At 41.6% G+C, this 20,766-nt stretch overlaps 1 protein-coding gene across 4 annotated transcripts in view; it reads left to right on the forward strand.

The window, feature by feature from the left end:
- The window catches only part of FAT3 (FAT atypical cadherin 3), a 698,441-nt gene that overhangs the window by 590,584 nt on the left and 87,091 nt on the right, over window positions 1-20,766 (forward strand). For all 4 annotated transcript variants that reach the window (XM_073020268.1, XM_038005353.2, XM_073020270.1 and 1 more), the window contains exons 10-13: window positions 1,589-5,662; window positions 8,894-9,090; window positions 10,089-10,242; window positions 13,539-13,772. In XM_073020268.1, coding sequence (XP_072876369.1) covers window positions 1,589-5,662; window positions 8,894-9,090; window positions 10,089-10,242; window positions 13,539-13,772 — 4,659 coding nt within the window. The remainder of the gene's footprint in view (window positions 1-1,588; window positions 5,663-8,893; window positions 9,091-10,088; window positions 10,243-13,538; window positions 13,773-20,766) is intronic.

The following is a 20,766-nucleotide window of genomic DNA, read 5'->3' on the forward strand; positions in this document are numbered from 1 at the left end:
ACTTTTTATTGTTGTCATCATAAAATGACCATGTTTAGGTTGCAAAGTAATAAATCATGTTGACATCAATGACAACATTGTTTAATATTCACATTTGGGGGGCTGGAATCAAAATGACCTCTTTATTAGATATACTTTGTCTTTTAAAATAAGCAAGTATCTTCTTGAAATAGATGTTACATGAACATGACCATTTTGTGTTCAGGCATGGAAAACTTTACATAATTAGCATGTAGGAAGAAGTATGTAGACACACCTTACAACTGCCCTGAAAATCCTGGTCCCTATTTTAATGATTCCAACATTTAAATTACATGCCTATCATACTACAATATTCAAAAAGAAAGAAAAGTCCAGATAGAGTTGAATAACCAAGATCTTTAACTTTTGATTGGAAAGAATCTCAGCACAGAAGTATGTGTGTTCTTTGAGAAGTATGAGAAAGCTTGGTAAGAAAAGCAAAAACAACTTGATGAAGGATACAACTTCGCGCTACCCACCGCCTTTCAGCTCTGTCGCCACCTACCTTCTTTACATACTCCACATTGTGTCTTCCCCATTCTTTATTCCTCTGTTATTGCTCTCATTCTCAACAATCCCAGGTTTCAAACCACCACAGGTTTCTGAAGCAGAACTCTTAAACTGCTACAGTATCATAGCCATAGCCCTTCCCCTGCCAGCTATGTCAAAGTGGGGTGCCCGGGTTTCAGTTTCACAAGGATTATGTCTTAGGTTCTTGGTTGCAGTGCTGGTTCAGATTCTCAACAGTTTCTTGGTGCACTAGAAATATCTCAAATGCTTGGTGAATAGAATGGTTACAGATTGAGCAACTGCCCTGTAACTTTGTATGTTTACTTTTATGTCTAGGTGTGTGCATGTGTGCATTCAGAGGCATGGGAGAGGGGTAGAGCATGAGTGGAGAATAGAAGAGGAGTCACGAAAATTCCTCACACTTACAAGGCAAATGATGACCTGCCAAGAATTCTCCATGCCTGACTGAACAAACTCCTTCACCAAAGTAGTGTTTTGGATAAAGTCATTTTTGATAGGGTGAAATAATACCAATTCCATGTAGTGAAGTTTGCTTTTGGGATAATCTGAAAACAACTGACTACTTTATAATGCTCTGAAACTATTCCCACAACCCTCTTTTCTTTAAACCTAGAACAGAAAATATGACACTGCTACCTAAACCAGTGGCATTCATATGTGGGCTTCCCAATCTATCTGTCTTCTCACAAGGCTGGAAATAAGGAAGTCCTGCACATTCTTAGCAGAAAAGATCTCTCCTTCAGGCTCTCTTATTTACCAACTTGAATGACACAAGACTGTGTTATTGTCATTGTTGTTTTTAACCTGGATCTAGAAGCTACTGATCTGAAATTTACCATATTACTGGGAAGCTCATTTTTGTTGCTTTTCAGTACCCCTGAAAGAGAGGCCTCTCATTTCAGAATGACACAAATGAGTACTATAATTGCTTTCTACTTGCCACATTGCAGTAAAGTACCTGTAGATAAAAAGCCAATCAGAAAGATTTCAGTGACCTACAATGTAACTCATTTCACCATTGATTTCTGTATTTTAGGGAACACTGGGAACACGTTTAAGATCGAACCGGTCCTAGGCATCATCACCATTTGCAAAGAACCAGACATGACGACGATGGGTCAGTTTGTCCTATCCATCAAAGTCACAGATCAGGGATCCCCGCCAATGTCTGCCACTGCAATTGTGCGCATTTCTGTCACCATGTCTGACAATTCTCACCCCAAGTTCATTCACAAAGACTACCAAGCAGAAGTAAATGAAAATGTTGACATTGGAACATCAGTCATTCTAATCTCTGCCATCAGTCAATCTACCCTCATTTATGAAGTCAAAGATGGAGACATTAATGGGATCTTTACCATAAATCCATATTCTGGAGTCATCACCACTCGGAAGGTCCTGGATTATGAGCGCACATCCTCTTATCAGCTCATCATTCAGGCCACCAATATGGCAGGAATGGCTTCCAATGCTACAGTCAATATTCAGATTGTTGATGAAAATGATAATGCCCCAGTTTTTCTCTTTTCTCAGTACTCAGGCAGCCTAAGTGAGGCTGCCCCAATTAACAGCATTGTCAGGAGCTTGGATAACAGCCCACTGGTGATTCGAGCCACAGATGCTGACAGCAACCGGAATGCTCTGCTTGTGTATCAGATTGTAGAGTCGACAGCCAAAAAGTTTTTCACGGTGGACTCCAGTACAGGTGCAATTAGAACAATTGCCAACCTGGACCACGAAACCATTGCCCATTTCCATTTTCATGTGCATGTGAGAGACAGTGGTAGCCCCCAACTGACTGCAGAGAGTCCCGTTGAAGTCAACATTGAGGTGACAGATGTGAATGATAACCCGCCTGTTTTTACTCAGGCTGTGTTTGAGACTGTCTTACTTCTACCTACGTATGTCGGAGTGGAGGTTCTGAAAGTTAGTGCCACAGATCCTGACTCTGAGGTACCCCCTGAACTGACATATAGCCTAATGGAAGGCAGCTTGGATCATTTTTTAATTGACTCAAACAGTGGAGTACTTACCATAAAAAACAACAACCTCTCCAAGGATCACTACATGCTGATAGTTAAGGTATCTGATGGAAAGTTCTACAGTACATCCATGGTTACCATCATGGTTAAAGAAGCCATGGACAGTGGCCTCCAATTTACACAAAGCTTCTATTCCACCTCAATCTCAGAGAACAACACTAACATAACCAAAGTTGCTATTGTCAATGCAGTTGGAAACCGCCTTAATGAGCCCTTAAAATACAGCATCTTAAACCCAGGAAATAAGTTCAAGATAAAATCTACCTCAGGGGTCATTCAGACAACTGGAGTCCCCTTTGACCGTGAAGAACAAGAGTTATATGAGCTGGTGGTAGAAGCCAGCCGTGAGCTGGACCATCTGCGTGTGGCCAGAGTGGTGGTCAGGGTTAACATTGAAGACATAAATGACAATTCTCCAGTCTTTGTGGGCCTCCCATACTATGCTGCTGTTCAAGTGGATGCAGAACCTGGAACTCTGATTTATCAGGTGACAGCCATTGACAAAGATAAAGGTCCAAATGGAGAAGTGACTTATGTCCTACAGGACGACTATGGCCACTTTGAAATTAACCCTAATTCAGGGAATGTTATTTTAAAGGAAGCATTCAACTCTGACTTGTCCAACATTGAGTATGGAGTCACCATCCTGGCCAAGGATGGTGGAAAACCCTCTTTGTCTACGTCTGTGGAGCTTCCCATCACTATTGTCAACAAAGCAATGCCTGTGTTTGATAAACCCTTTTATACAGCATCTGTCAATGAAGACATCAGAATGAACACACCCATCCTAAGCATCAATGCCACCAGTCCAGAGGGCCAAGGCATCATATATATCATTATCGATGGGGACCCTTTTAAACAGTTTAACGTTGACTTTGACACTGGGGTCCTGAAAGTTGTTAGCCCTTTGGATTATGAAGTTACATCTGCTTACAAGCTGACAATAAGAGCCAGCGATGCCCTCACTGGTGCTAGGGCTGAAGTCACTGTTGACTTGCTAGTTAATGATGTAAATGACAATCCCCCTATTTTTGATCAGCCCACATACAATACAACACTATCAGAAGCATCTCTTATTGGGACACCTGTTTTACAAGTTGTCTCTATTGATGCAGACTCAGAAAACAATAAAATGGTACATTATCAGATTGTCCAGGATACCTACAATAGCACAGATTATTTTCACATAGATAGCTCAAGTGGCTTAATCCTGACAGCACGGATGCTGGACCATGAGTTAGTACAACACTGCACTTTGAAAGTCAGATCAACAGATAGTGGCTTCCCATCACTGAGCAGTGAGGTTCTGGTTCATATCTACATCTCTGATGTAAATGACAACCCTCCAGTTTTTAATCAGCTCATTTATGAGTCGTATGTGAGTGAATTAGCCCCCCGGGGCCATTTTGTAACCTGTGTACAAGCCTCTGATGCAGACAGCTCTGATTTTGACCGGTTGGAATATAGCATTTTATCTGGGAATGACCGGACGAGCTTTCTGATGGACAGCAAGAGTGGAGTTATCACACTGTCCAACCACCGGAAGCAGCGGATGGAGCCTCTCTACAGTCTCAATGTGTCTGTCTCTGATGGGTTGTTCACCAGTACTGCACAGGTGCATATTAGAGTACTTGGGGCTAACTTGTACAGCCCTGCCTTTTCACAAAGCACATACGTAGCTGAGGTGAGAGAGAACGCGGCTGCAGGAACAAAGGTAATTCATGTTCGAGCCACAGATGGTGATCCAGGGACTTACGGGCAGATCAGCTATGCCATCATCAATGACTTTGCCAAGGATCGATTCCTCATAGACAGCAATGGGCAGGTCATCACCACAGAAAGGCTAGACCGGGAAAACCCTCTAGAAGGAGATGTTAGTATTTTTGTGAGGGCCCTTGATGGTGGAGGGAGAACAACTTTCTGCACTGTGAGAGTGATTGTTGTGGATGAAAATGACAATGCTCCCCAGTTCATGACAGTGGAATATAGAGCCAGTGTCAGGGCAGATGTTGGAAAGGGCCACTTGGTCACTCAAGTTCAAGCCATAGATCCCGATGATGGAGCAAATTCAAGGATTACTTATTCCCTCTATAGCGAGGCCTCTGTTTCAGTGGCTGACCTCCTGGAAATCGATCCTGACAATGGCTGGATGGTCACAAAGGGTAATTTTAACCAGCTGAAAAATACAGTGCTTTCGTTCTTTGTCAAAGCAGTAGATGGGGGCATCCCAGTAAAGCACTCCCTTATTCCTGTCTATATCCACGTCTTGCCCCCTGAAACATTCTTGCCATCATTCACCCAGTCTCAGTATTCCTTTACCATTGCAGAAGATACAGCCATTGGGAGTACAGTGGACACCCTGAGGATTTTGCCCAGTCAGAATGTCCGATTCAGCACAGTTAATGGGGAACGGCCAGAAAATAACAAAGGGGGCGTATTCGTCATAGAACAGGAAACAGGCACCATTAAACTTGACAAACGCCTTGACCATGAAACCAGCCCAGCTTTCCACTTTAAAGTAGCAGCCACTATACCCCTGGACAAAGTAGACATTGTGTTTACTGTGGATGTAGATATCAAGGTATTGGATTTGAATGACAACAAGCCAGTCTTTGAAACTTCAAGCTACGACACTATTATAATGGAAGGGATGCCTGTTGGCACCAAACTCACACAAGTGAGAGCTATTGATATGGACTGGGGCGCCAATGGACAAGTCATTTACTCCCTCCACTCGGATTCCCAGCCTGAAAAGGTAATGGAAGCATTCAATATTGACAGCAACACGGGCTGGATCAGTACCTTGAAGGACCTAGATCATGAGACAGACCCCACATTCACCTTCTCTGTGGTGGCCTCTGACCTTGGAGAGGCATTCTCTCTCTCCTCCACGGCCTTGGTATCTGTCAGAGTGACAGATATAAATGATAATGCACCAGTCTTTGCGCAGGAAGTGTACCGAGGGAATGTGAAGGAGAGCGACCCACCGGGCGAGGTGGTAGCCATCCTCAGCACCTGGGACAGAGATACGTCCGACATTAATCGCCAAGTGAGCTACCATATTACAGGTGAGTAAACACCCCTAGTTTTCATTATGTGCTCTGCTTTATAAAGAAAGATGGAAGATGGCAGAGGGAAGAGTAAAGAGAGAAGGAAGATGGGATAAGGAGTCGAGTGTAATGAAGCCTTTCTGGAGCTGAGTAAAGGATCTCTGAGAAGACTGCGTTTTTTGCTTGTTGGCTGTTGCTAACTCAGCCTTAGTTTGGAGTTCACAGGTTTGTCGTAAACGTGTTACCCACATTGGTAACTAGTCTTTGTGTCACCTCTTCTTATTTAAAAAGGAGTCCAGCCAAATATCTCAGTTGAAGGAATGAAAATAACAACTTTCTGGTGGAGAGGTTCTGCTTTTAAGCATGTTCCTTTTTTCTACCTTTTGCAATACTGAGCAAAACAAATAGCTTGATCACAGTAGGCTTCACAGGCACACTTCTCCTGGCCATAGCAACACATGTGCACCCACGTACACACATTAGATGGCATGGTTTGATCCTTCCCTGAGAAATCCTATATTATAACTACAAATCAAGGGGTATTTCTTCTGACAACCAAATTTTTTTGGATTTCTTTTCTGTCTTTCAGACTAGCAAGTAGCAATTCAAGGGGAAAGCCAAGATAGACAAAGTCAGTCATTAAGAAGGCACAGAAAATGTCACTGTTGCCCTGAGAGGCTAAGGATTTCATCTCAGAGTAGTTTCCCAGGGGGCAGCTGACCTTTAGCTGAAAGAGGAGAGGGTTGGCAGTGTGGGAACATTCTTCCTAAAAACTATTTGGGGGGTGGGTTAAAGCTAATATTTTGATGTTGTCACATTCAAAGGCAGAACATAAACAAAGTGCCAAAAGATTGTAAAGAATCATCAATACTTGTAGTCAGGTGTCTTCCCTTTAGAAAAACTACATCATTTAGAGTGAAAAATGAATTAATTAGAATGCCCTTAGGACATAGAATCTGCTTAAGTATGTTAGTAGGAAAGTTAATTAATCACTGCAGAGTAAGATTCACAGTAGAGCAAACGTGTCAATGCTTGGGGTTGCCACACTTTTCAGCATGATTCTCTTCCTTTTTCTTTATGGGACAGTTCTCTTGGTGATGTCTTCCCCTTGAAACACTATGCATTTTATGATTTATCTGAGACTTTCTGTTCTCATTAAAATATGTATTTCTGCAGTTAAAACATGAAAGATAGTGAAGAAAGAGGTGAGTGAAGCATCACTTTAATTCATTTGCATTTATTTTCAGGAAAAAAAAAAGCTGCTTAGGCATTCTGAAGCGTCCTTTTCTATTTGGAAAAACTGTAAAATACTCAGCCTTAATTATTTATAGATAGCCTCTGAATTGTCAATGGATGATTTAAAGGGACTATCCCATTGACTTTAGCAAAGTAATGAGTACAGAGTAGCTTAAAGCTACTGTTACTATTAGCAGTGCCAACCACCAACTGATTTTAATTAGATTTAACTTTTGCTCTTGGTGTAACACAACTTGGCTGTGCTGCCTCCGATTAACAAAGGACCATTAATCATTTTATGTAACAAAAGAACAGTGTGGGCCTGCACTGAAAGCATTTAATAGAGAGGTTAAATTTGTGTGCGTTGAAATAATATTCAACTAAAGCATAATTGAATCCTGGCCAGTGGTGGAGGAAAGTGATATCCCAGGGAGGACCCTGAAGCTCCCTCAAGCAGGGTTGCTCAGCCACACTGCTATTGACATTTGGGGCCAGATAATTCTTTGCTGAGGGAGGCTGTCCTTTGCACTGTATGATGTTCGGCAGCATCCCTGGCCTCTACCCACTAAATGCCAGTAGCACATACCACCACCATCACTTCCCTCCCACCAAAGTGACAAGTGAAAATGTCTCCAGACATTGACAAATATGCCCACAGAGGGGACGGGCACAGTCGTCTCCAGTTGAGAACCACTGCCCCAGAGGAATATGCAGCTCTTGCCTTTTCTACACTGGCTGATTTGGTTTCGTTGTATTCCACTGTGACTTGCCCCCACTCCCAGTGCTGAGGCCCTCAGACTAAGCAGCCCCTTGCCTTATAAGCAAGAATGTGGTCTGGCACTCAGAATCCCACTCCGTCTCTTCAGTAGGACCCTGATATTTGCCCACTGCTTTGTAAAGATTCATTGTAAGTAGGGGATATGGCTCCACGTTTTCAACGAAGTAGTAGTCAGGATGCAGTATACTTTCCTTATTTGTTTGTTTTCAGTCTTTCCCTCCAGAATGTGATCTCTGCCGTGACAGCAAATATTTTTGCTGGTTTTGTCCACTGACATAGCCCTGCTGCCTAGAACAATGCCTGGCCCAGAGTATATGATAAATACTTGAATGTCCAAATAAATGAAATAGTGATGATCAAACCTGACTCCTAACTTATTGCCAGCAGTCTTGCCCAGTCTTTCTCGGTGTCTGAAATGACATTTTTCCCCTCTTGCGGATTATGTCATGGTTGTGATCTTCTTCCTTCCTCCTCCTGTCTTGTTCCCCAAGCTGCTTTTGCCCCCATGTAGCTTAATGATGTGGAAAAGTCATATTGCTGGGACCGCTGTCAGTGCTTCAGCATCTTAAAAAGCTGTTCCTCTTCATCTGTTTTCTTTTCTTCCATGTTCCCCAGCTTCACTCTGATACATTTGGTCTAATTGCAATGCTTATCTTTGAACTGCTTTTTAAATGACCCCTCATTAGGGCTATTTAACACTAATGGGACTTCCTCTGTGGTGAAAACTTTTCTCCCCCAAACTCCAGTTCTTATGAGAAGAGCACAGCTGTATGATAACGCCTTCATTAAAAGATTCCTTAATAGAACTAACTGCCTTTCCTTGACTGCATAATCAACGGCTAATGAAATTGTCTTGGTAACAAGAGCTAGAGTGTATTACATCCTCTCTTGAGACTCAGTGGAAAGACAATTGTGTCAGCCTGAGAAGACGATTGATTGTTCACAGTTTGAATTTGATTGTTCTTAAGGAGAACTAAACAAGAGATCATCTCCAGCTTCTCTAAGTGGATTTTATTATCTTGGAAAGTTACTGTTTTGCTTTTCACAGAAGCCAAGCATGTAAATATCATGCTTTGTTGCCCCAGAATCAAAGGGAGTTTCAGTATCTTTTTAGTATCCTAAATGATACAGTTTGAGGAGTACTTGGATGACCCCACATGCACCTCTCAAGGTAGGTGTAGATTAAGACATTTCATTGCACATCTTCAAAAGCTCTTCTGTTTTTTTAACTGCAGGAGGAAACCCTCGAGGAAGGTTTGCTCTGGGCCTGGTGCAAAGTGAGTGGAAGGTCTATGTGAAGAGGCCTCTAGACAGAGAAGAACAGGACATTTACTTTCTCAATATCACTGCCACTGACGGGCTTTTTGTCACACAGGCCATGGTGGAAGTGAGCGTCAGTGATGTGAATGACAATAGCCCAGTGTGTGAGCAGGTGAGATTTGGGAATAGGGCTCTGCTTTTACTATGCTTCTCCAAAATCAAATCAAAGCCCATTTCACTTTGCTTCTTAAGGCCAGGAAAACTTCTGCTCTTATCTGCAATTGGGTGTAAGAGGGTAGGAGGTGATGTTTAGGAAGAAATATTGAAAACATGAAAAGAGTATAGGTAGTAAGATCAGATACCTAATTTTGTACCCTGCCCCCACCAAAAAAAAAAAATGTCTTAAATAATTTTTTGAGTAAGTCATAAAGGACTTTAGTACTTATTCTGTTTAAATCACTGATATCATAAAAGAGAAATGGACCACTCTACAGGATGTTAACTTGTTTATATAAGTTTACGTATTTGGTTAGTGGTAATGTTGGTGCTGAACACTGGTCTCCACGCTCCTTGTGAAGTGGCCTTTCTACTACTATATAAAACATAATGCCAATGCAAGGTACAAGTACTAGATTTTATGTTTTCTCATACCGAAATTAAATCGCTATTTATTCTTTTCTATCATGTAGACCGAGAGACAATATTGGTGTCCTATAGATTAGAAAAGTATTGCAAATAGATTTAGTCTCTCATACTAATGCCAAATGCTGGTAGTGGCTCTTTAAAGAGTTGAAGAGAATTCCTAGGACTCATTGGGGCTCAAGAGAAAAACCGACAACCATGGTCAATGTGTGGTATGTGTTATGGTTCCACAAGAGTGGGGATGTTCTTCTGTTTTCTTTGCCATGGTACTCTTAGTGTCTAGAATGGTACCTAACGCATAGTAGATGCTCAATAAATATTTGTTAAATGAATAAGCATGGGAGTGGTAGAGTAGCAGATATATGATGTTTCATAATATATTGTAATATGTTTCTGTAGTGAAGGAAAAAAATAACAAAAGCTAAATTATATAAATGAATTTTTAAAGAAATCCTATATAATGCTAAATATGGCAATTGCCCCCACAAATACTAATGATTTTTATTACCTTTCTTCACCTCTGTCCAGGTTGCATATACAGCATTACTTCCTGAAGACATTCCATCAAATAAAATCATCCTGAAAGTCAGTGCAAAGGATGCTGATATTGGATCCAATGGAGATATACGATACTCACTCTATGGATCTGGAAACAGTGAATTTTTTCTAGATCCAGAAAGTGGTAAGCTGAAATTTATTATTTGGGTAAATATCATTGTTAATCCATGAGAGAAGTTAGACTTATGTGGTCTCATCACTAGTAAATAGTTAGTAGTATACTTGCTCTTATAGGGATGGAGGGAAAATTTCCCGTCCATCCTTTCTGAATATTTGCTGAAATGAACTGACCACAGACAGATTGACAGGAGAAAAGGCATATAGATTTACTTATGTGAACATGGGTACCACAGCCTCAAAAATAAGAGACTCAAAGAAGGGCCAGATGGTTAATGCTAGGGGAGACGGAAGTTGGGGAACTGTAGGCAATTTTAGAGGAATAGTCAAGGATTTTTAGGGGGAGTGAATAACCTGGAGGGCATCCATTATTTTGTAAATAATTCTCCTAGGAAACTCAATGGAACTGGAAAAAGTTGGGAAGGTAAGGGATTGAACTGACTGTGAACAAAGGTTATCTAGTTATGCAGATAAAGTCTCCCAGTTAATCTCTTGGAGCTGCCCTCAGAAGAGGAGATGGAAAATCTGTCTGGATGTGGTGATGACTTTTAGTCTCTTTTCTCTTCTCTAGTGGTCAATCTTTCCCAGTTGTTTGATGAGATTTCTATGCAGGGGGATCCTAAGACAAATGCATTTCTTTTGGAAAGAAGTTTTCTTAGATGAGGAAATTTCAAAGAGAGTCTTCACCTGCACTTGAGAGAGATGAGGGGAATAAGAGAAAGTTTGAAAGTTCTTGGTTCTAAGGCAGCTTTAAGGCCTTCCAAATGTTTTTTAATTGAAGGTGCTCCGTATGCCAAAGCGCAATACTTTGGGGTATCATCCTCTGTACCCCAAGAATATGATGTTCAGTATCTTGGGCTCTAAGAAATTATAGGAGCACATCCAAATATGGGTGTTCTGGACCACAGAAACTTTTTATTTCCTTTGTAAAACTTGCCCAGACTTTACCTACATTTAATAGCATCAAGTAAGGAGACATCTGTGTTTGCTTCTCTTGTTTCTCATATCTGTAAGTTTTAAGGTATATGCTCGTAACAGGTATAAATGAAGTTATATCACAAATGCAGGTTGCCATAAAAACCAGACAGCAATTCATAGGAAGGAGAATTTTTCTCACTTTGAAATGTCTTTAGGGTCCCTTTCTGGTTCTTATTAACACAGTTGTCTAGTTTTTATCAAACTTGCTTGCCTAGTTTATCCAAACCTATGAGCCCTCAGATTTGCTTGGTTGTACATTCAGGTAAAATTGACAAGGTGCTAAAGGCAGATGCCTGCATTGAAGGCCAGAGCTAATGGAAAAGCCTTTTATATGGAGGCAAATTATTTTAGTTTTGTAGATTAGATGACCCATCCAATGACATTTTTAATTTAAGCATAAAGATCGGCTGGCTTGCATATTTTCAGTGTTGTGTTGATTCTAGTGAACAATAACTGACTATTGAGCCTCCAAAAAGGTAGTGGCTCCTCCCTGCCCCACTCCCATAAGAAGTTGCATCCTACAAGGAAGCACTGACTTAGCTACATGGGAATATACTACTCAGCTATATGGGCCTGATGACTATCTATTCAATAGGTAACATTTATTGAGTAGCCAGTAGACATAAAAGCACTTTACGGGATATTTGTGGTAGACTCTAAGATAAACAAAATAAATCATGCCCAAGGGATATTGTAATCCAGTAGGGAAGACAGGCAAGTAAACTAATAGTAATAATGTAAGGCACAATGAAATGAGTGTTCAGGAGAAACATAAGGGGAGCCATATCTGGGCACAGATGAAGATGTAACTAATATTCTGATAAGACAAGGAAACTGCTTAAAGGAAAAACTAGCATTTGAACTGAGTCAGAATTCTCAGTGGCTTAAACAGGAAACTGCAAGTTGTAGGAACAGCATGAGCAGAGAGCATAGCGCATCCAGGTAATGTCGTATACAAAAGTGGAGGGAAAACTACTTTAGGCCAGATTGTGGCGTGTCTTGAATGTTCCAATGAAATGCCCTGGATGCTTTTTGAGTAGGAGAGGGAAATGATCCAGCCTGTATCCAAGAACTGGCTGGCCATGGCCGGGAAGCTAAAAGATGAACTCCCTTAATAAATATAGGTAGCTTCGGCCAGGCGCAGTGGCTCACGCCTGTAATCCCAGCACTTTGGGAGGCCAAGGTGGGTGGATCACGAGGTCAGGAGATCAAGACCATTCTGGCTAACACGGTGAAACCCCGTCTCTACTAAAAATACAAAAAAAAATTAGCTGGGCATGGTGGCAGCCACCTGTAGTCCCAGCTACTCGGGAGGCTGAGGCAGGAGAATGGTGTGAACCCAGGAGGCGGAGCTTGCAGTGAGCAGAGATTGTGCCACTGCACTCCAGCCTGGGCGACAGAGCAAGACTCAGTCTCAAAATAAATGAATAGATTAAATAAATAAATAAATAAATAAAGGGGGCTTCATCCAAATAATACCTACTCATTTTATTTAGGAGTGACAATATTTCATGAGTCATACTTTCCACCAAATAACATTTATTCAGGTTTGTCACTGTGCTTGTTGTCATTATCTTATGAAACTTAAACAACAAAAATATCTGCACCCAAACTGGTATCCAGCACCAATACAGCTATTCCAGTGGTTAAAATACAGACATAACATTGCTCCATGTGGGATGCTAAGAAGCTGCTTTACCATGCTCCTCAAGTTTTCTCCCACTTGACTCCTCCCCAAGCAACGTCAGGCCCTTCCACAATCCAGCAAGTTAAGGGTTAACCCTTGCACAATCGGGGTCCTTCAAGACCCTGCTCCCCTAAAGCCAGCTTCTGTTTTCATACCTGTTTTCCTGCAAATGATGGAGTAAAAAGTTGAGTATCTGGAGGCAAAGAGACTGCCCTTCTAGGTCTGTGGGTTGTTGACAATATTGACCATCAGAGAACTAGAGATACAAGTCCATTCTCTGTGTGTTTTCTGGACATATAGCAGAAATCCAGAGACTGATCTCCAGAGTAGATCTTGAGAGGTTTAAAGAGGTTTGAGGTTTCTTCATGTAGTCAAAAGAAAGAGCCCCTTATACCAGAGGTTTTGAAAGGGATTAATTTGAAAGTCACACAGCTGTTTTGTTTTTGCATCTAGAATCCCATACATTTTTCCATACACATAAATTGTTGGATTTGCTACATTTTAAGTATGGGACACCTAGGCCAAATGACATTAGTCCTTCCTATGTTGAGAGTTGTGTATGTAATTGGTCCTCTGCTCTCCAAAGAAAGACAGTTTTTAAAAACTCAGACCAATTGTGCTGCCATTTATTTTCACAGGCGAGTTAAAAACCTTGGCTCTGTTGGACCGGGAAAGGGTCCCTGTGTACAGCCTTATGGCCAAGGCCACTGACGGGGGTGGCAGATTCTGCCAGTCGAACATCCACCTAATCCTGGAGGACGTGAATGATAACCCCCCTGTGTTTTCTTCTGACCACTACAATGCCTGCGTCTATGAGAACACAGCCACCAAGGCTCTGTTGACCAGAGTTCAAGCCGTGGACCCCGACGTTGGTAAGTCAGTTGCAGGCATCTCCCTGTCACACAGTGAACACTTTGTCTTCAGGTGCTGCCATTCCTTTAGTTCTATGAGAACCTTCATCAGCCCCCTTTTCTTTACCACAAGAACATGTACATTAAACCCCATTTCAACTATTCAGCTGATACACTTCATATGCGTGAGGAAAGTCCTCTTTCTTGAGTTTGAAGAAGAGATACTAAGAAGTCCTTTACTTTGAGCAAAGGAGTTTGGGTTGGTTTGTTTGCGTTTTGTTTTGTTGTTTTTAGATTTTGAGCTTTTGAATAAAAATGATAGATTTCCTCATTGTCTTTTCCTCCTAAACATAGTCAAAAGGCTATGTTGTAAAGCAGGGAGAATTCGATTCGTTTCCATTTCTATGACAAACTGGATCACATGCTTTAGCTGTGCAAAAACTAATTACTAAATGTGCTGCCAGTCCAACATGGATTTTTTAAACTGCCATTTTCCAAAGCATTTTTGTCACATATAAACTGACATTGTTCAGCAGAGTGGGGGTGGGGGAAATAAGGAATTAGAACTGAAAGTTGCTAATAAAGTTTATGTTCAAATCCACTTTACATAATGAGATGGTGAGTTAGAAAAGACTGGAGTTAATTGCTAGGTAGACCTTCTGAGAATGCATAAGTTATTGAGGTGACTGCATGATGGAATGTAAATACAAAAGGGCATATAGACAGCCTCTCGGTTGTGCATTTTAAGAGCTGTAAATCAGAATACTAGGAAATGATGAGGTGTGTCTGCTATGCTAAACAGGCCTTTATATAATTCAGTGTCATATTGCTTAATTCTGAATTGAAAGAAAAATTACTGGACTAACGGAAAAGTAAATACATGATAATTAGTTAAAAACAAACGTAGAGCCCAGGGTCTCTGCATATTTTCCCTTAGAGAAATTAGTGGCTACAATTTGAATTATTGCTCTTGCCTCATTAGCATAATTTTCAAGACTGAGAACCAACCCTTTTAAAAGTCTACATATTAAAGAGCTTTGTGAAAAATGGCAAACAAGAAAGACCTCTTACTGATATATATTTATGTAATACCTACAAATAGTCTCTTTTTTAAAGGAGGTTTAGAAAACATTCTCTGGACTCTTATTAGCAGATGACTTTGGGGAAAGAGAACAGAATTAATGGAAATGAATCACTTAATCATTTTAAATTTGATTTTGAGAATGTATAATTAGGCCATAGATGAAATTTTAAAAGCTGAAAGGTTGGAATTTTTCTCGGCACTCCGTGAAGGAGTTGAGTGTACCCAAGCTGCTAGACTGGACATGGATGTCTGATTAGTGCACATGGTGCTTTTGAAACATGCGGGGGTGGATTGGGGTGTTACTGGCTCACAGACAGTGTGCTTGGAGCTGTTTTGTAAGTTGTGAAGAACATGCTATGTCCTCCTTTCACTTCTTTTGAGTCAGATGGCCTGGTTGGGAGTTGGGGAGGAAGGAATGTCTAGATTCTGAACATTTAACAGGGCAGAGATGATAAAGACTTTAAGGAACCAAAACTGGAATGAGGATCTTACAAGCACCTTGATCAACTCATTTTTTGATAATGAGTAAGAGGCTTATATTCAAAGCTTCAAATAGAGACACAGATTATATGGGTACTGCTGGCATCTATATATAAAGTATAGTCACCAGGCCATTGCATCAGCCACATGAAAACTGTGGCATAAGATACCAGATTTTAGTTCATTTTCTCAGTTTTTGTAGACCTCTTTTAGCTTTAAAATGTACAAGAACTAAGACAGCTGAGGAAGAACAAATGAATATTTCTAACAACACAGACTGAGCACCTACTACACCTTAGACAGCATACTGACGAAGTGGTTGTGAAGGTCTTGGACAGAGTAAACAGGAGATTCCAGTCGCAGCAGCATCAGTCTGAGCTGCAATCAAATGAATGCTGACATTCTACAGAATCCCTGTCAATGATTGGTGGCTTAAGACATTTTCATTAGTGGCCTGATAAGAACATTTACTGCCTCAAAAGTGACCATCTCTCCCTGTTTCCTAAGAGATTACAAACCAGTGTGAGCTGTGCACTGAGATTACCAGATTGTTGAAGGTAGAATTTATCTGGGAGCCAAAATGAACCTCTGTCTGGAAGCTGAGTTTGCACATGAATGGCCATTGCACACAAATCTAGCTTTCTAGTTTGGCCTCTACAGTGTTCAAAAGAGAGACCAAGGTGAGCAGATCACAAGGTTGGGAGTTCACAATAAGCCTGGCCAATATGGCGAAACCCCGTCTCTACCAAAAATACAAAAATTAGCCAGGCATTGTGGTATGCGCCTGTAGTCCCAGCTACTCGGGAGGCTGAGGCACAAGAATTGCATGAACCCAGGAGGCGGAGGTTGCAGTGAGCCAATATCACACCAGTGCACTCCAGCCTGGGCAACAAAGCGAGACTCCATCTCAAAAAAAAAAAAAAAAAAAAAAAAAAGAAAGAAAAGAAAAATAGCTATTAATATTTAAAAGTCAGAATTTCATTAGAAATTTAGATGTGCCGCATTTTATAAAAAACAACAGCACTCAGAAGACTCAGCAATTCCAGGCATAGAGGTCCCCCATGGCAAGAGCTAAAGAGCAGCTGCATCCTTGACATTGGCCACAGCACTAACCTTGCCTCTGCTAGCCACTTTTCTTACTTATTGATATGGTTTGGCTGTGACCTAACCCAAGTCATATCTTGAATTGTAGTTTCCATAATCCCCATGTGTCGTGGGAGAGACCTGGTAGGAGGTAATTTAATCATGGGGCGGTTATCCTCATGCTGTTCTCATTATAGTAAGTGAGTTCTCATGAGACCTGATGATTTTATGAGGGGCTTTCCCCCCTTTTGTTGGCACTTCCCCTTTCTGCCATCATGTGAAAAAGGATGTGTTTGCTTCCCTTTGGCCTTCCGCTATGATTTTAAGTTTCCTGAGGCCTCCCCAACCATGCAGAACTGTGAGTCAATTAAACCTTTTCCCTTTTTAAATTACCCAGTCTCAGGTATATCTTTATTAGCAGCATGAGAATGGACTGATACACTTGTGTTACCTCCTGACCTCGTTTGCAGATCCTTCTCTAGTATGACAAGGCAAGGTCTGATTTTTAAGCTTTTTATTTTGAGATAATTACAGGTTCACAGGAAGTTTTAAAATAATATATAGAGAAGTCAAGAGTTTCTTCACCCAGCCCTTCTCCCAGTGGTAACACCTTGCCTAACTATAGTATACCAACAGAGCTAGGAAATTGACCTTGGTACAACCCACAGAGTTGATTCAAATTTCAGGGTGTGTGCGTGTATATATTTCTATGCAATGTTATCACCTGTGCAGCTTCATGTAAGCACCACATTCATACATCACACACCTCCCACTTTCTGCCCCTTTGGAGCCAGACCCACCCCCTCCCTACATCTCCTTCCCAATCCCTAACCCCTGACAACCACTGACTTCGATATCTATAATTTTCTTATTTCAAAAATGCTATTTAAATTAAGTTATATAGTTTGTAACTTTTTGAGATTGGTCTTATTTTTTCACTCAGCGTAATTCTCTTAAGATTCATCCAAGTTGTCTAATTGGTTTTTGATCCTACTGAAGATCATTGACTTCATTTGTGTAAATGACAGGCATATTTGGTTCATGAAACTTCTTTGGTTAAGCACATTGCTTTACCAGAAGTTGTAAATTATTCTACCAGTGCTATGATCTGAAATTTGTGTCCCTCTAAAATTCGTATGTTGGAACCTAATTCCCAATGTTTACATATTAAGAGATGCATCCTTTGGGAGGTGATTAGGTCCTGAGGGCTCTTCAGTGCCTTTATAAAAGAGGCTTGAGGGAGCCTGTTTGTCCCTTCTGTCATGCAAGAACACCTAGTGTCTGGTGGAGGCCCCTTTCAAATAGAATGTGTCCCCACCAACACCAAATCTGCTGGTGCCCTGATCTTGGACTTCCCAGCCTCGAGAACTATGAGCAATAAATTTCTGTTGTTTATAAATTACCAAGTCTCGGGTATTTTTTATAGCCCAAACAGACTAAGACAGCCAGCAATTGACTACAAAATGTACCATTCATTATGAATTGCAAAGAAAAGACAAGGATATAATCTGAAATCTGACTCTATGACTTGCTAAACCTTCATATCCTGATTTGATAAATTTAAAATATATTATTGCTTTTAGCCAAACAACTATTTTTCTATGAATCACTTATAATGAACTAACATTAATGTTAGAGTCATTGCCTGGGTCAGGAATAAAATAAAAACAGAAGAGGACAAGATAATTTTACACTCATTTTATGAGTTCTAAGAAATACCATGGCAGCTCTCTAGATTTTTAGCATTAAGTTCAATTGGAAATATCTTTGCTCCCATAAACTGGTGACATGACTTCATGACCCAACATTTATGAAAAAGGGAAGTTAAAGGTGAATAGTAGTAAAATGAATAGTTGTTAAAGGGAACATACATACTGTTAATAGTACATGGACACGGGGAGGGGAACATTACACACTGGGGCCTGTTGGAGTGTGGGGGGCAAGGGGAGGAAGAGCGTTAGGACAAATACCTAATGCATTTGGGGCTGAAAACCTAGATGACGGGTTGATAGGAGCATCAAACCACCATGGCATATATATACCTGTGTAACAAACCTATACATTCTGCATATGTATCCCAGAACTTAAAGTAAAATTTTAAAAAAGCAAATTTCCCCGAATGAATAGGATTTCCACAGTCAGGGATAGGAATGCATTCTGGAAGATAGGAGCCAGGAAGTTGGGAAAGTGTGGACCCAACTAAATAGTTTAGAGAACATCACTTGGTCCAGGAGGGAGGAGAGATTAATGAGATAAGAAAAGTAGACCGGGCCTGATTGTGGTTGTTTGTGAAGGCCACTTAATTAAACAGATGGAAAAGAACCATTAAGCACATTTGAGAAAAGAAATAATGAATTCAGAGTTTGGGGGATGCTAATCTGATAGGAGCCTCTGAAATGAATTGGAACAAGGAAAACCAGGGACTAGGAAAGCTCCTAGAAGTGTATTAAGAAAGACCACAAGGGTCAAAATGAGAGTGGTGGCTTTGGGATTTAAAAATAAGAAGCTGGTGGACTGGGCGCAGTGACTCATGCCTGTAATCCCAGAACTTTAGGAGGCCGAGGTAGGTGGATCACAAGGTCAGGAGATCGAGACCATCCTGGCTAACATGTTGAAACCCCGTCTCTACTAAAAATACAAAAAAATAGCTGGGCATGGTGGCGGTCGCCTGTAGTCCCAGCTACTCAGGAAGCTGAGGCAGGAGAATGGCGGGAACCTGGGAGGCGGAGCTTGCAGTGAGCTGAGATCACACCACTGCACTCCAGCCTGGGTGACAGAGCAAGACTTCGTCTCAAAAAATTAAAAAATAAAAAATAAGGAGCTGGTGAAAGCCAGATTGAGATTTCAGATGTGAAATCTGTAGATTTTGGCAACTGACTAGACCAAAAGCAAGGCAGGCTATTTAGTCAAAATTTCAAACATGGGCACCAGGTGAAGGTGCTGCATGAGCAGAAGTAGCATAGGCGATCAACAGTACCGCATGGAAAGGAAGATGAAACATGGGGACACATTGGGAATTCAAGTGTGAACCTCCAGAAGGAAGTCAGGAATAAAGACATGTTTGCTCCTTGTGACAGTCTTGCCTTCAAGGGGTTTTACAGTCATAGTGGGAAACAGGCCTGTACAACAAGATTCCTAGAAAACTATGAGGAGTGTGGTAATAAACTTACATCTCTAAAACTAATGATTTTGTAAGGATTGGTAAGATAGCACATGTAAAACACTCCATAGGTCCACGTGGGAGCATTGCAATGTAAGCAATGAACCTTCAACTGGGACAACTCAGGAAGGATTCACCAAACGGTATTAGCACTTACCAAAGTGCTAAGAGTTGGGACTTGAACTTGGATGGAGACAGATAGACAGAAGAGAGAGACAGAGAGACAGATAGACGGAGAGATGAGTATTAGCCAGGACAGGCTTGGCAAGACTGAGATCATTCGTAAAAAGACTCAATGGCTTAGCAAAGCAAAAGCTTATTTCTTGCCCAGGTGAAGTACAGGTCAGTGGGAGTCTATCTAGTGACTCAGAAATCTGGTCCCACCACCTTCTGACCTTTGGCTTCCAAGGTCATGGCAGAGGGAAAGAGAGAGATGAAGGCAGCATGCCAGCTGTTAGCTGCCTCAGCCTAGTGGAGACCACATCACTCCACCACTATCTACTGCCCAGAAGGAGTCCCTCAGGCAGGCCCACCTGCATAGGAGCAGGGACACATAGGAGAGGCCCAGGGAGACTTGGTGAGCACTCATTGCCTCTGCTGCAACGATGAAAGCAAGAAAGAACAATTGCCCCAGTGGGTCCCAAAGAGGTGGGAGAAGGTGACATCACTCATGAGCAGGGACAGTTAGCCTCAGGGGTGTGGAGGGACTACTTGGCTTTAGAAGTAAAAGGAAAGAGCTGGGTGTGGTGGCTCATGCCTGTAATCCCAGCACTTTGGGAGGCCAAGGCGGGCAGATCACTTCTGGTCAGTAGTTTGAGACTAGCCTGGCCAAGAGGGTGAAACCCCATCTGTACTAAAAACACAAAAATTAGCCAGGTGTGATGACGTGAGCCTGTAATCCCAGCTACTCGGTGGCTGAGGCAGGAGAATCACTTGAGCCCAGGAGGTGGAGGTTGCAGTGAGCTGAGATCACCCCACTGCATTCCAGCCTGGGCAAGAGAGTGAGACTCCATCTCAAAAAAATAAAAATAAAAATAAAAAAGAAGTAAAAGGAAAGAGAGAGGCAGAAAGGAAAAATTGAAACACAAAGGAAGATGCTCAAAGGGAGATGCTAAGGAAACCCACTGAGAGGCACACACCTGCCCTCGGATGTCTCTATACAGGAAGTGGACTGCCGTCTGAGATAAGCGGGGCAGCCGCTGGGCTGA

Source organism: Chlorocebus sabaeus, chromosome 1 (assembly GCF_047675955.1).
Source record: "Chlorocebus sabaeus isolate Y175 chromosome 1, mChlSab1.0.hap1, whole genome shotgun sequence".
NCBI lineage: Eukaryota > Metazoa > Chordata > Mammalia > Primates > Cercopithecidae > Chlorocebus > Chlorocebus sabaeus.